The sequence below is a fragment of the Ursus maritimus genome, unplaced genomic scaffold (genome assembly GCF_017311325.1).
Source record: "Ursus maritimus isolate PB19 unplaced genomic scaffold, ASM1731132v1 scaffold_4, whole genome shotgun sequence".
NCBI classification, from domain to species: Eukaryota; Metazoa; Chordata; class Mammalia; order Carnivora; family Ursidae; genus Ursus; species Ursus maritimus.
This window is the reverse complement of record NW_024426552.1, coordinates 65,268,461-65,282,660: the sequence shown is the minus strand read 5'-3', so window position 1 is coordinate 65,282,660 and position 14,200 is coordinate 65,268,461. Positions and strand designations below refer to the sequence as shown.

The 14,200-nt window shown below is 53.8% G+C and overlaps 1 protein-coding gene across 2 annotated transcripts in view; it reads left to right on the top strand.

The window, feature by feature from the left end:
* Window positions 1-14,200, top strand: part of SEMA5B (semaphorin 5B) — a 37,177-nt gene that overhangs the window by 19,696 nt on the left and 3,281 nt on the right. For both annotated transcript variants that reach the window (XM_040621330.1, XM_040621329.1), the window contains exons 5-13: window positions 304-402; window positions 958-1,171; window positions 1,826-2,111; window positions 4,476-4,611; window positions 5,752-5,959; window positions 6,057-6,264; window positions 12,448-12,565; window positions 12,707-12,888; window positions 13,862-14,005. In XM_040621330.1, coding sequence (XP_040477264.1) covers window positions 304-402; window positions 958-1,171; window positions 1,826-2,111; window positions 4,476-4,611; window positions 5,752-5,959; window positions 6,057-6,264; window positions 12,448-12,565; window positions 12,707-12,888; window positions 13,862-14,005 — 1,595 coding nt within the window. The remainder of the gene's footprint in view (window positions 1-303; window positions 403-957; window positions 1,172-1,825; window positions 2,112-4,475; window positions 4,612-5,751; window positions 5,960-6,056; window positions 6,265-12,447; window positions 12,566-12,706; window positions 12,889-13,861; window positions 14,006-14,200) is intronic.

Below are 14,200 nucleotides of genomic sequence, written 5' to 3'. Positions count from 1 at the left end.
CACCATGCGGGCACGGGCCACCTGTGGGAGAGGCCCAGCCTGGAGTGGGGGGTGGGGGCTCTGGGTGCAGGGAAGGGTGCAGCGCTGAGCATCTGAGTGGGCAATGACGCAGCAGGCTGACCTGGGGGGGCCGGGATGTGAGGGGAGGGAATGTCTACAGAAGCAACCTGAACGTCAGAGCAGGGCGCTTCGGGGGCAGAGGAGTGTTCTCAAATGTTTGTGGTGCGGTGGTATGAAGGAAAGACACCCTGCCCCACGTGTGGTGCCCTTGTTCCTCTTACTTCTCTGTCACCATTGCTTTAGGAGGAGTGTCAGAACTACGTGCGAGTCCTGATTGTCACTGGCCGGAAAGTGTTCATGTGCGGGACCAATGCCTTTGCCCCGGTGTGCTCCAGCAGACAGGTGGGGCCCCCTCAGGGTAAGGCAGACTGAAGAGGGCACAGAGAGGTTGTCTCACCGAGGCCCACACGGCCTTGGAGTGGGGTTGCCAAATTTAGTAAAAACAAAAAAACCCAAAACAAACAAACAAAAAATGCCTAAATTTAATTTCAGATAAACAGCAAATTTTATTTTAGCATAAGTATATTCCATGCAAGCTTTGGGACATACTTATGCTAAACGATTATTCATCATTCATCAAAATTCAAATTGAACTGGGTCTGCTGTATTTTATCAGTCAATCTCACCTTGGAGGGTCCTGACTTGGGGGAGGGGGGAGCAGGGAACAGAAGCAGATGGAGCTCATGGCACAACCTCCTCCCTCCATGATAGCGGCTCCTTCAGAGGGACTGTGGGGGACGGGGGGAAGTGAGGAGGAGGTTGTAGACAGGGAGAAGGTCAGAGAGACCAGGGACCCAGGAGGAAGCAAATTCTGGTGTTCGGGGGGTGGGGGGAGGGAGAGATCAGGCAGCCCCTGGGTCTCAGGAAAAAGCACCCCTATCTCCCCGTCGTCCCCAGGTGGGGAACCTCAGCCGGACCATAGAGAAGATCAATGGTGTGGCCCGCTGCCCCTACGACCCGCGCCACAACTCCACAGCTGTCATCTCCTCTCAGGGGGAGCTCTATGCGGCCACCGTCATTGACTTCTCAGGGCGGGACCCCGCCATCTACCGCAGCCTGGGCAGCGGGCCACCACTTCGCACTGCCCAGTATAACTCCAAGTGGCTCAATGGTAAGGGGCACAGCCCTGGGGGTGGGGGTTCTTCTACCAGCCAGCCTCCCCTGACCCTCAATCCTCCTTCCTGCCCCTCCTCTGAAAGGGATTACGCTTGCTTCCTCAAGAGCCCGGAATGGGGCAGATGTTGGCCCAAGGACCATTGTACATTGGAGATGGACTCCAGATGAGATCACAGATGTGCCCAGGACAGATAGAGGGGAGGCTATGAGGGCAGAGGAGGAGTTAGAACTCATTAGGAGAAAGGGTTATAGGACAGACGAGATTGGGAGAGGGTGGTCTCTTTCCCCTTGGAGTTGAATTCCTGCTTCTCCACTGACGGGCTGCGTGGCCTTGAGCAAGTACCAGACTCTCTGTGCCATGATATTCTCCTCCGTCATAAGAGGATAATCATAGTACTTACCTCATAGGTTGTTAAGAGGATCATATAAAGTACTTATAATAATGTCTGGTTTGCAGTGACTGCTCAGTAGCCCGTATTAACTATTATTATAACTTCGTAGTGGAGGTGGGAACAAGGCTAGTTGGAGCCCCCAGGTCACCAAACCGTCCAGGGGTGTCAGGATGCCCATCTGGGAAAACAGAAGTCAACTCTGTCCCCTTCCTCCCTGCTGGCCCGACCCACCCCCTTGTTCCTCTTCTGCCCCCCAGAGCCAAACTTTGTGGCAGCCTACGATATCGGGCTGTTTGCGTACTTCTTCCTGCGGGAGAACGCGGTGGAGCACGACTGCGGGCGCACGGTGTACTCTCGGGTGGCCCGGGTATGCAAGAACGACGTGGGGGGCCGCTTCCTGCTGGAGGACACGTGGACCACGTTCATGAAGGCCCGGCTCAACTGCTCCCGCCCGGGCGAGGTGCCCTTCTACTACAATGAGCTGCAGAGTGCCTTCCACCTGCCTGAGCAGGACCTCATCTACGGGGTCTTCACCACCAACGTGTGAGTCCCTGGCCCTCTGCCATCCCTTCCTGCCTCGCGGACTGGCGGGGCTGGGCGAGTCCCTCTCTGGGCCCCCGTTTCTCCTTCTGTAAAATGGGGAGTGTAACAGCACTCCAGCCGGTCTTCAAGGTAAACTTGTCCCAGATCACACAGTCCTTGCTTGCTGCGGCTTGCTGCCTCTGGACGGGGAAGCACTTAGTCTGGATTGCGGAAGGGCAGGCCGAGGCCAGATCTGAAGCAAGTAAATGGAGCCCGATTATGGCTCCCTGCGGGAAGAAATTGCTGGGGGTGAAAGGAAAATAGCCTGCCTTGGATGAGAGGATGGCAGCCCCAGGAGGGTCCGGGAGCAGCCCTTTATAGACAAGCTCAGAGGGGATTCTTGCCAGTCCCTTCCAACCTCAGGACTCCATGGTCCTGCTGACCCTAACCAGCAGAGTCTTCTGGCATACTGATGGCACTGGGAAACACAGCTGGGAAACGGAGCCCCTTTTGTTTCCTGGGTGTAAGGAAGGGTAGCCCTCATGGAGATCGCGAAGCCCTCCTCCCCCCACCTCCTTCCGTGTAAAGGCTGATCCCGTCAGGTGATTTTCACGTACAGAATGATGAACGGGCAGCAGAGACCAAGGAACACATGAGTTGTACAGGATGCTGCATGGGGTTCTTTGTGAGGACCTCAGAAACATCTGAGCCTAGAGTGCTATGTGCTTACCCTGGCCCCAAGTTGCAGGGACTGGAGGAGGCCAGGCTAGCTCTAGGAAGCACAGTCTGAGGATGGACAGGGATGAGAGTACAACTGGGAAACAGAGAGACCATCCAGGGCTGGGGGACACCCATGCATCACAGCCCACGCAGGCCGTGAGCTGACAGCCAGGACTTAATGACCAGCCCAGCGGTCAGCACCAGAACGTGGGCAGCCATGAGCAAGGGACAGGAGCTGCTGGAGAGGCATCAGGGGCAGATGATGACATTGGTATGGATTGTAAATAGTTTCTGTATTGTGTGGCTTCTCCTTGCCAGGTGCTTGTCACGGTGGGGGAAGGAGGGAAACAGGGGTGCCAGTGAGCAAAAGCAGACCTGGCTCTGCCCTTAAGGAGCTTACCTTCTAGAAATGGTGGTTATTAAACACCAAATTTTAACTGTGATAAATGCTGCAAAGGGAAAGGGCAGTGTGCAGGGAAGCCTCTACTGTGTGGAGGGGTGGTGATCAGGGAAGGCTTCCTGTAGGAAGTGACATCTACAGGATGAATGGAAGTTAACTAGGGGAGAGGAGCATTCCAGCCCAAGAGAGCAACACCCACAGAGCTCTGGAGTGGAAAGACATAAATGCTTGTAGAACTTAGTGGAGACCAGTGTGGCAGGAGCCTGGAGGGTGAGGAAGAGAAGAAACAAGAGAGGAGGCTGAGGGGCTGGGATGGGAAGAATTATGTCCTTACAGCCTGCTTAAGGGTTTTGATCTTTATTCTAAGAGCAAGGAGAAATGAAGGGCTTGAAGCTGGCCAGAGACTAGCTTGGATGTGTATTTTGAAATGTTCACTGTGGCTGCTGTGTGGAGAATGGATTCAAGAAGACTGGAGAGGCTGCAGTGACTTCAGCCTCTGATCAGCGCAAATGTGACTTCACAGAAGGCCAGCTATGAGATCAGCGCAGTGTCCAGCCGGAGATGACGGGGGCTGAGGCCAGGCAGAAAGGGCGGGGAGGGTGATGGACACATTTGGGAGAGGGACTAAATGCAGAGAACAGAACTGGAAACATTTGGCAGCGTGGTGTGGGCTCTGTGACCTGTTCACATCAGATTCATAAAAACACCTGATCCCGGGACTGAACGGGTCTTAGGAGGTCATCTGGCTCAGGGTGTTGCGAGCTGCAGCCATGAATCAGTGGTTTGATAACCAACTTGAAAAGTAAAATAAAATGAAGAAAGCAAAATAGAATGGAATTAAAAATAGTGGAGTACAATGCATTTAGTAAGGGTATTGTTCATGAAAATTCTTTACAGATGTGTGTGCTCGTGTGTGTGTTATTCGCAGCTGTGATATGAAGTATGTTTCTTACAGTGGGCTCTGGACTGAATGTTTGAAAAACACTGACTTTATGTGACCCTCCCACTGGAGAACGGAAAGGGAGGAGGAAGTAGCATAGAGTGACCCCCCTGGGCGTCTCATCAGTGGGCCTTTCCCAGAGCTCCCAGAGTGTGAGGGCATCTCCCCCTTCTGTGGCGCTGCGTGGTGTGGAAAACACCGGGCTTGGGCTAGGTCCTCAGCAGCCCTTGGAGCTGTGCCGTGTCGTGTCCAGACAGCCGGCTGTGGGATCTAAGGGACCTTGGCCCGCAGGGAGGGCAGCACCCCACCGCCTCTTGCCTTTCAGAAACAGCATCGCCGCTTCTGCTGTCTGCGCTTTCAACCTCAGTGCCATCTCCCAGGCTTTTAATGGCCCATTTCGCTACCAGGAGAACCCCAGGGCTGCCTGGCTCCCCATCGCTAACCCCATCCCCAACTTCCAGGTACAACCTCTCCTCCCCTTTCCCTCTCCTCACAGACCAGCTTTCCCCAGATGACCAGCCCCCAGCTGATTCCCAGCTGCTTCGCACAAACAGCAAACCTGTCCCTGCTGGTCTGCACCCATCCGTGGGGTCTGCGATGGTTCCCTAAGACGGTGGAGTGAGAAGGGAGCATGCTCCGAGCCATCTCTAAATGTGACTTCACACCTCCAGGGAGACTCAATGTAGGGAACTAGGAGAGCACTCACAAGCTATCTGGTCAGAATGGGGGGATTTTAACTGGAGTTTGCTTGCAGTCTACCCAGCCTGGGTACTAATTCCTGGAGCGTCTGAGTGCCAGGAATGGTCAGGGCCCAGCCATGGGTGATGTGAGCACCCCTAGTGCTGTGATGGAGAAGAGGAAAGAGCCATGAGGCAAAGGAAGTTACTGATGGTTAACTTTCAAATCCATCCAAGTTCCTGCCCACGGGGAGGTATGGAGCATGGGAAGACCTCAGGCTTTGCAGTGGAGTCATCCTGACCCAGATCTAGTCCTCCCTCTGTGTGACCTTGACCTGGGTCAAGTCAGTCACCCAACCTCGCAGAGTCTCTTTACCCTTATCTGGTACTAGGGATAATACTCTTGACCTCGAAGATGAGTGCAAGGATTAAATATGCCCCTGACACAGTGCCTGGAATGTATAAGTGCTCAGTCAATGGTAGTTGCCCTCCAGCTTCGGTTTAGAAGGCGTAAGAACTTTGAGCTGGTAGGAGCACAGGAGAGGGAAGGCAGGTGGTGCCCCACCATGGGGGAGGAGTACCTACAGCAGCTGTACAGAATCACAGGACACCTGTTATCTGCACTCAAATGATTTATTTTTAGGTAACCCAGCCCCTTTTCCATCTCCCCCACCCCCCTTCACCGTCCCTCGCAGGTCCCTCCTCCCCATCTTCCCAGCCTCGTTTTCCCCTAGTTCTCAAGGAAGAGGCATCTCTCCCCGGAAGGGGTTGCAGGGATCCCAGCGGGGATGTTGGGGGTAGGGGCCGGGATTGGGTGATCACAGCCTGCCCGTGGCCGCCGGGGCTTTGATGAGGCCGGAGAGGGATAGGGGACTGGGCAGCCCGGTGGCTGGGCACGCGTGACCCCCCTCCCCCCCGCGGTAGTGTGGCACCCTGCCCGAGGTGGGCCCCAACGAGAACCTGACGGAGCGCAGCCTGCAGGACGCGCAGCGCCTGTTCCTGATGAGCGAGGCCGTGCAGCCGGTGACACCCGAGCCCTGTGTCACCCAGGACAGCGTGCGCTTCTCGCACCTCGTGGTGGACCTGGTGCAGGCCAAGGACACGCTCTACCACGTGCTCTACATCGGCACCGGTGAGCCCTCGCCGCCCAGCCGGCCCCAGGTGAGGAGGAGGTGGAGGGGCGGGGGCGGGGCTGGGCCTTCAAGGCCCCTTTCTTCGCGCCCCTCCAGAGTCGGGCACCATCCTGAAGGCACTGTCCACGGCGAGCCGCAGCCTCCGCGGCTGCTACCTGGAGGAGCTGCACGTCCTGCCCCCCGGGCGCCGCGAGCCCCTGCGCAGCTTGCGTATCCTGCACAGCGCCCGCGCGCTCTTCGTGGGGCTGAGCGACCGCGTGCTACGGGTCCCGCTGGAGAGGTGTGCCGCCTACGGCAGCCAGGGGTAAGCGGGGCCGCTGGAGCGCGGGGTGGGGGGGGGGGAAGGGGCGGGGTGGGATGGGGGACTGGCCCCCTCCAGGCCTATGCCCTCCAAGCGCACCCCGGAGGGGGCTCTCAAGATGCAGAGCTCTGAAGCCACCTGGGGTGGCGTCCTGGCACAGCCTCCAGTGGTTTGCGTTTGGACAAGTCACTTAACCTCGCTGAACCTTGGTTTCCTTCTCATAAAATACCTGCAGGGTTTTGTAAAGGTTAATTGGGATCGTCTGCGTCAACCACTTACCATTGCCTGGGGGAAGCGTGTGCTCTAGCTGATGATGGTGGCTGCTGCTCTCCGTTTTGTCAACCCCAAAGCTAGTGCCTGTCAGCCGTCTCTAGCTTACCTGATTTATGCTCAGTCCCTTTAATTCAGAGAAAGGTCTTTATCTTTGAAACCCCAGGACTTACTTACCAGCCAGATGTGCGGGGAGATAGGAGACGCTGCTCTGAGTCAGTACCAGATTCTCGCTTTCTTCCTTCCTGATTTAGAAGAGGCAGAGAAGCCTAGCTTGGGTGGGGTGGAGTTGAGGAACCATGTGGAGCTGTCGCTGTATCTGCTTCTGAGACCTTAGCTTCAAGGGGATTCACAAATCTGGCAGTAATGGCACTGGCATTTCAGGGGGAACACAAAAGCCTAGTCCAAAGCCAAATGGAAATGTATCACCATGTGAAGCTCCCCCGAGCTGTGCCCCCTCATTTTTGAGGTAATCAAAAGCTGCCTTAGCTGGCATAGCCACCGCCACGTGGGCCCTGTGGCCTTTGCAACACAGAAGCCTCCTGGCTGTGCCCATCTGTCCTCGAGATCTGCGAGACAAATGGTACCCCTGCTGCCAAGGGTGGTTCTCCAGCCCCTGCGGGATGTGCCGGAAGCTGGGCAGAGGGCCGGGGGGCCAGGGAGGAGGCTGGACGGTCATGGTGTGGCAGCCAGGGAGGAAGAAGGCGAGAGCAGTGGGCAGACGCTCCCCTCGTCCCCCACATGTAGCTCCAGCAACGAAACACCATTTACTCAGCCCTGCCGTGCTTGGAGCACTTTACAGGGCTGTGGCTGTGAGAGAAGGGGGGCAAGAGGACACTCTCATTTCCCTCAGCACTGTGATGTCCGGCTGGAGAGAGAAACCCGGCTGGAGAGAGAAACCCGGGCCTGTAGTAGATGTGTGGGAGGAGACCTGGGGCATCGTAGGCGGGGCTCTGGTGGCAGAATTGGGCGGGTCTGGGCTCCGCCCTCAGCTCATCATCTACTAGCTACACCGTCCAGAGCAAGCTACTTTACCTCCCGCGCTTTCTCCTCAGGGGAAAATCGGAGGAAATTGTGATGGAGCAAACGAGAGTTCATTCTGGCAGAGTTGTTGTAAGGATTGGGAATTACATTCATGAAGTGCTCATACATGGTAGCTAGCATCCTTGTTCCCTTCCTATCTCCACAAATGCATGTCGGGGCCACGCAGCCTCCTGGGCTCTCTGCAGTCTCTGCACCTGTGACATTGGGTACCGGCCCATGGCTTGGCATGAATCGCAGGCTATCTGTGGATGGCGTTTCCCCCATGTCTTGTGTTGTTATTAAACTTTTCACATGTGTCTTGTTGTTTAGGAGCTTGTAAATCCTTGAAGGCAAACCCACTGTCCCAGTACTTTTTAGACTTAGGCCCAGGGGCCACACCCAGCCCAGGGCACAAAGTGGGCCTTCCACACATGACTGATCCTTTAGCTCATTGGTCATTTGGCCTGAGAAGAGGTTGGTGCAGGAGAGGAGTGGGGAATGGGACCGAGGCCAGCTGGGAATGCCAAGGGAGGATTGGATCCGAACCTGCGGCTGTGGGTGCTGAAGTGGTCTTCGAGCAGGGAGTGGAGTGACGGGCAGTGTGAATAGGTGTTTGACAGCGATCAGTCAGACAGCAGTGGGCAGCACTGTCGAGGGCAGATGGTTGGCCAGCGTGAGCTAGTGTGGCTCCCAGCCAGACATGAAGTAATGCGGGTCTGCAGTGAAAGCAGAGGAAGGAAGATGCCGGGACATTTCCCCACTCGCGTGACGCTGCAGGGAAGGGACAGGGAACTTGCATCCCGTGGCCAAGGTAGGAAGAGGTCAGTTTGGAGTCTGATACTTCCACCCTATTTGGATTCCTGAATTTGGGATAAGAGGACTTGACATGTACAGTGAGACGCTGCTATAAGGCTCTAGGAGGATCTGAAAATGTGAGGTCTCATGATTGCAAAGTTAATAAAATGACCAGAGTGAGGCCACGTAGCCACCAGTCTGTGCACCCCAGAGTCTGGAAGCCAACTATCACACTCTGTCTGAATTTGTGCTGTTGGGGGGCAGCTTGTCACAGGGTTTTGCTGTGTCCTAGGATAAACATTTCATGCTTTTTTCCCTCATTTCTTCCAAAGCTGGCAGGAGGATGAGGGTGGATTGGCAGAGGCCTTTTCAGGCCCCCTCCACTGCCCAGAATCCAGGGCTGGTCTCCAGCCCCCTCCTTTTGCTCAGGCAAATCTCAGCCCCATGGGGCATAAACAGGACCCTGGCCTGGCCAGAGAGAGACCAGGGCTCACAAGAGGTGGGGCAGAGGAAATGAGCTGCTGGCTGGCTCTACAAAGCATGTGTTTTATGCATGAACCGCCCCCTTCCTCCTTTCAGCATGCCTTTCACGCTGCACTGAAGGGGGTGTGGGGGTGTCTACATCACTCAGGAAGGTGGCTCAGAGAGTCTCTTTTCAGCCTCCCTCCCTTACAAGGAATCTGGGTCTTCCTCCGCTGCCATCTTAAATGATGGCCACTTGCTCCCAAGCTCCACCTTGGACAGCTCCCATTGTGAGACTATTGCTATCGGGTGCTGGAATCTGCCCGCTTTCAACTTCCACCATCTGTCTCTGTCCTGCCCCCCAGGCCATGGAATGAACCTGTTCCCTTTCGTAATGGCTGCTTAAGACGCTGCAGTAAAAAAGACATGGTGATATATTATTGGTCTAACGCTGCTTTTATGAAAGGAAATCTCAACTGCTACCCATTCTTACAGTCAGACACGCTTTAATTCTCTCCTTGGAGCTTTAATTTTGTTGAGAACATTCCCAGCTCTGTAAGCTTTGGAGGGGTCTTTGGCCAAAAGCAGTGAGTTTGGATGGGACGAGAGCTCAAGCATTGGCTCCGGGGGAGTCCTGTAAGCCCCATCAGGCGGCCAGGCCCAGGGGAGGGCAGGGCAGGCGTGTCTGTGGAGAATCTGGTCTCTCTTGTCTGGGAGAACTGAGAGCAGGCTGAGAGGGTGAGGGAGCCTGAGTGGGGGTGCTGGGGCCAGCATCCAGTCTGGGTTTTACTTCCCTCCTTTCTTATTCTGTCACAGATTGGAAAGACAAGGTACTTCATCTCTTGGCTTGGGAACCCTGACCAATGTGGCCCTGGGACAGCAATGGGGACAACCATGCTATTCTTTAGAATCACCTGGGGAGTGTTTAAAAGAGTCCAGTGGCTGGGCCTACTTTGGTCCATAAGGCCCAGATATAGGTGGGTTTTTTATTGCGTTTGCTGAAGCTTTTTAGCAGATCACTAGGAGATTCCAATTTGCAGTCAAAACTGGGAACAATTTTTCTAGAACTGGTTAGACCCTAGATGAAAGAAGTAGTATGAGGCAAATTGCATTCCTCCAGAATCTTCTGCTTTTATTTTGTACAAACTGATTCAAATTTTCTGCTCTTTTCCATCTTCTCTACTGGCAGACATTTGTTTTTGATGAATAGAATTTTATTTATTATTATTATTAATCCCCAGTCATGGCTCGCTTTCATTTAATTCATGTTGCTTCTGAAGTGCCAAATCAGCTGCTTCATGAGTTTGATGGTGCCTTCTGAGAGCTGAGGGAAATAAGCCGTGGGAGTGGGCTTTCATTGAGTTCTGATTGGCTGGATTTGCTAGCAGCAAATTTGGTCCAAATGTCACCCAGAGAGCAGAATCTCGAAACCGCATGTTGCTGGGACTGCTTTGCATATGTATTGTACCCAGTCCCATGGTGTCTAGTTTGGTGCATTCTGCTGGTGAAACACCCCCAAATCAAACCGTTTATCCCAAATGAAAATGTGAACAAACTTATATTGTACAATTTACAATTGTACTTGAGTGAATAAAATGGAAACAGATTCTTGAGCAACAGATGAGCATTCTGGATTCCCCGGGCACAGCAGAGGGTGCTTGCTGGGGTCCGGCAAGGCCCTTGCCCACTGAAGCCCCAGACACCATCTCCCTTAAATGAGGTCACAGGCTGCCTGAGCAAGGGCAGCATTATCTTCTTCAGCCTCGTCTGGCAACAAGGGGAAGCCCCACCTTCCTCTTTGTGAGCTCTTTCCTATAACCTCATTTGTCTTTGGAACCTGACATGGTCCATTGAACTCACTGAAAATAAAGAACTCACCTGACAGGAGACTCTCCCTGAAGCTTTGAGAGGAAAGAAAGATTCTATCCTAGAAACACCAAAAGAAGCAAACCCTTGACTCTTTCGTGTATTCCTTTAACCCCTGGCATCCTTGGCCCCTTTGGCCTCTTGAAAATCCCTCTGCAGTTCACATCATGGTGTGGACTCCCCCACCCTCCTTCACCTGAAGCCTTTTCTGCTTCCTGGCCTCCAATTTCTGCCCTGACTCCCAGTGCTCTCTCTAGACCCTCTCTCACAGGCTCACTGCTGTGGAGCAGCCAGACCTGGTAAAGGGGTGGAAGTTGGGAAAAGGAGGCAGAAGGGACCCAGGGTATCCCCTGGGGTTGGCAGTGGGTTCCCCCAGGGCAGAGGGAACTTCTTTCAGGCTCCAGAACCTGATACTCTATTTACTTAGCAATGAAGAGCAAATCCTGATTCCATAATTCCATACTCTTTCTCTGCCTTGAAGTCTTACTAGTAGAGATCTAATTGTTTTAAAAGTTTTATTTATTTATTTATTTTTAGTAATCTCCACACCCAGCATGGGGCTCGAACGCATGACCCTGACATAAAGCATCACACACTCTTGCGACTGAGCCAGCCAGGCGCCCCCAGATTTAATTTGTTGTTGTTGTTGTTAAAAACTGTAAAGAATACAATGAATAAGTCTGAAGGAGAAAGGGAAGAGTGGAGCCCTAGAATATGAGAGGTATTTGGGGCATTCATTAGTGTGTGAACATTACCTTTTCTGAGTCATTGCAGATAGACCAGCCCTGAGGGCCCGGGAAAGGGGACGTGGGACCCCTTTCTTGGCAGCCTGAACTCATTCTCATGACGCTAACGCACTAGACTCTGGTTCCTACCACTGAGCAGCACAGGCCTGTGGATGCCCCAGGAGACCCTGGACGATGCCTAGGTGTCCCCTCTTCACTCAGTGGGTGAAGTCCGACACAGTCTCCAGCTGGGAGGCAGGAGTGTGGTGGAAGGATCATGGTCAAGAATCTAGACTCTTTAAAAAAAAAATGAAGTCTAGGCTTTAGCCCCAGCTCTGCCATGTGAATCCGTGTGATCTACGGGAAACTCCTCTTCCCTCTCCGTGACTATTTCTTCCTTTATACCACGGAGAGGTTGTATTGCGGATCCCAGTAATCCCCAACTTGGTTCCCATTAGAATCACCTAGGAGATTTTAAAACCTTCCTGCCCCCTGAGATTTCTGTGTGGGTGGAGGCAGGTATCAGTACTTTTTAAAAGCTTCTTTAGTAATTCGAATGTGCAGCCAGGGTCGAGAACCACCAGGCCAGACCGTCTCTGAGATGGTTTCCATCACTAAGGTTTTATGGCCCTATTATCATAGTGTCTGAGAGAGGCACTACTTCTTTGGATTTCTGTTCTCCACATCTTCTCCTGTGGCCCTAGATAGGGAGCATGGGGCACCCAGGCTTGGGGAAGGCAAGGTTAAGTGTGTAGGCTCTGGAAGGAAAGGGTTTAAGTCCTTGTTCAGTTCTCTGGGTTTCACCCATATAACATGGGGATAATGACAGTACCTTCTGCATTGGGTTGTTGTATTAAATTAATTCATGCTTTTAAAGTGTTTAAAATGATTTCGAGCACACGGTAAGTGTTCAATGAGCTTAGTTATTACCGTGGAGGGCAACTGGACGGATAAGGGCACCCAGAGGGGTGGCTAGGTGTGTTCATGGGATACAAGTGAGGCTGGGAGGCCAGCAAGCTTGAGTTTCAGGACCTCTGTCTGGCAGGGCGTGCCTAGGGGCACGGGACCCATACTGCGGCTGGGACGGGAAGCAGCAACGTTGCAGCACGCTTGAGGACAGCTCCAACATGAGCCTCTGGACCCAGAACATAACAGCGTGTCCTGTGAGAACCCTTTCATGCTCCCCACCTGGGACCTCTCCCCCCAGTTCAGGCTGTGACTCTCCATCAGTATCCCCATGTCCCCTGGGACCTGGTGCCTGCCCTATCCCTGCTTCATGTGACCTGTTTGATGTGTGTCTGCAGGTGCGAAATGTGACTCAGGATGGGGGCTTTGGCCAGTGGTCACCATGGCAACCATGTGAGCACTTAGATGGGGACAATTCAGGCTCTTGCCTTTGTCGGGCCCGAGCCTGTGACTCCCCCAGACCCCGCTGTGGGGGCCGAGACTGCCTGGGACCAGCCATCCACATCGCCAACTGTTCCAGGTATGTGAGGATACAAGACTTGGATGGTGGCTGCCTTGGACTGGAGGTGGGGGGGGGCGGGTGGAATAGAGGAAATGGGGCATCCCCAGGCAGGTGTTCCCGCAAAGGGACAGAAACCACATCAGAGCTGTGCAGGGAACTGGAGAGATGGCTAAAATATAAGCCCTGGGGGAGTTTCCACTCCAGTGGGAGAGAAGTCTCTGTCTTGTGGGGGCTCTTGATACAAAGAGGGAGGCCGGACAGGCACAGGAGTCACAGGCCATAGCCTCAATAAGCCTTGTTCTTCCAAACATGAGGGACAGCATGAGATGACGGTAAAGTGGGCAGACTGGGACCAATCCTGGATTGCCATCGTCTGGACTCTCTTAAAATCACTCAATTCTATACATGTGTATGGATTTACACTACACATGATTGTAGTGTAATGATTGTATCATTATCCTTACTTTAAAGATAAGAGTGTTATGAGGCACAGAAATTTTCAGTAACTTGCCCAGGCTCCTATGGCTAGTAAGTGGTAGAACCAAAACTTGAAAATTGGAGTCGGAGTAGACAACAGTCTGAGGTTGGAGCCAAGTGTGGCTGTTGTAGAACAGGGGAGAGAGCATGGGATTGAGTGCAAGGGTTGGACCACCAAGAAGGTTGAAACAAAAGTTGCATATTGCAAAGGCAACTGGAGCCTTTTCTAGAGAATGTGTCGTTTTGCCCCATGAGTATCTCCCTGCCCGGGGTCCAACTCTAGGCCATTAGCCCTGAGCCCGTCCTATTATATGGAAAAAGGCTCTCAACACGTTTGAGGAATGAATGAACAAAGAAACGAATAAGCAAGTTCGCCTGAGCCAGCCTGGTTAGGAACTGCCATTTCCCCTGTCGCTGTCTGACAACAATATAAAATCCACCTCCCAGATACAGATAGATCTGAGGAGCTAGGACTCGGAGGGTCACCTGCCCCTGTCCCCTCTGACCCCACCAGGAATGGGGCGTGGACCCCGTGGTCCTCGTGGGCCCTGTGCAGCACGTCCTGTGGGATCGGATTCCAGGTCCGCCAGCGAAGTTGCAGCAACCCTGCTCCCCGCCACGGGGGCCGCATCTGCGTGGGCAAGAGCCGGGAGGAGCGGTGAGCAGGCGTGTGGCCAGAGGGTTCTGAGACAGGCTAGCCCTGAGGTCCCAGACTTTCCAGGCTTGCTAGAGAGTGGCCTGGAGTCTCCGAGTGAGCCAGTGGACTCTCGTCCTTTCCAGGCTTGCACTCCCAGTGACCTCTTATCAGGGAAGGGGGTGCCTGCTCCCTAGTGCATGACTGCTCCCCCCCCCC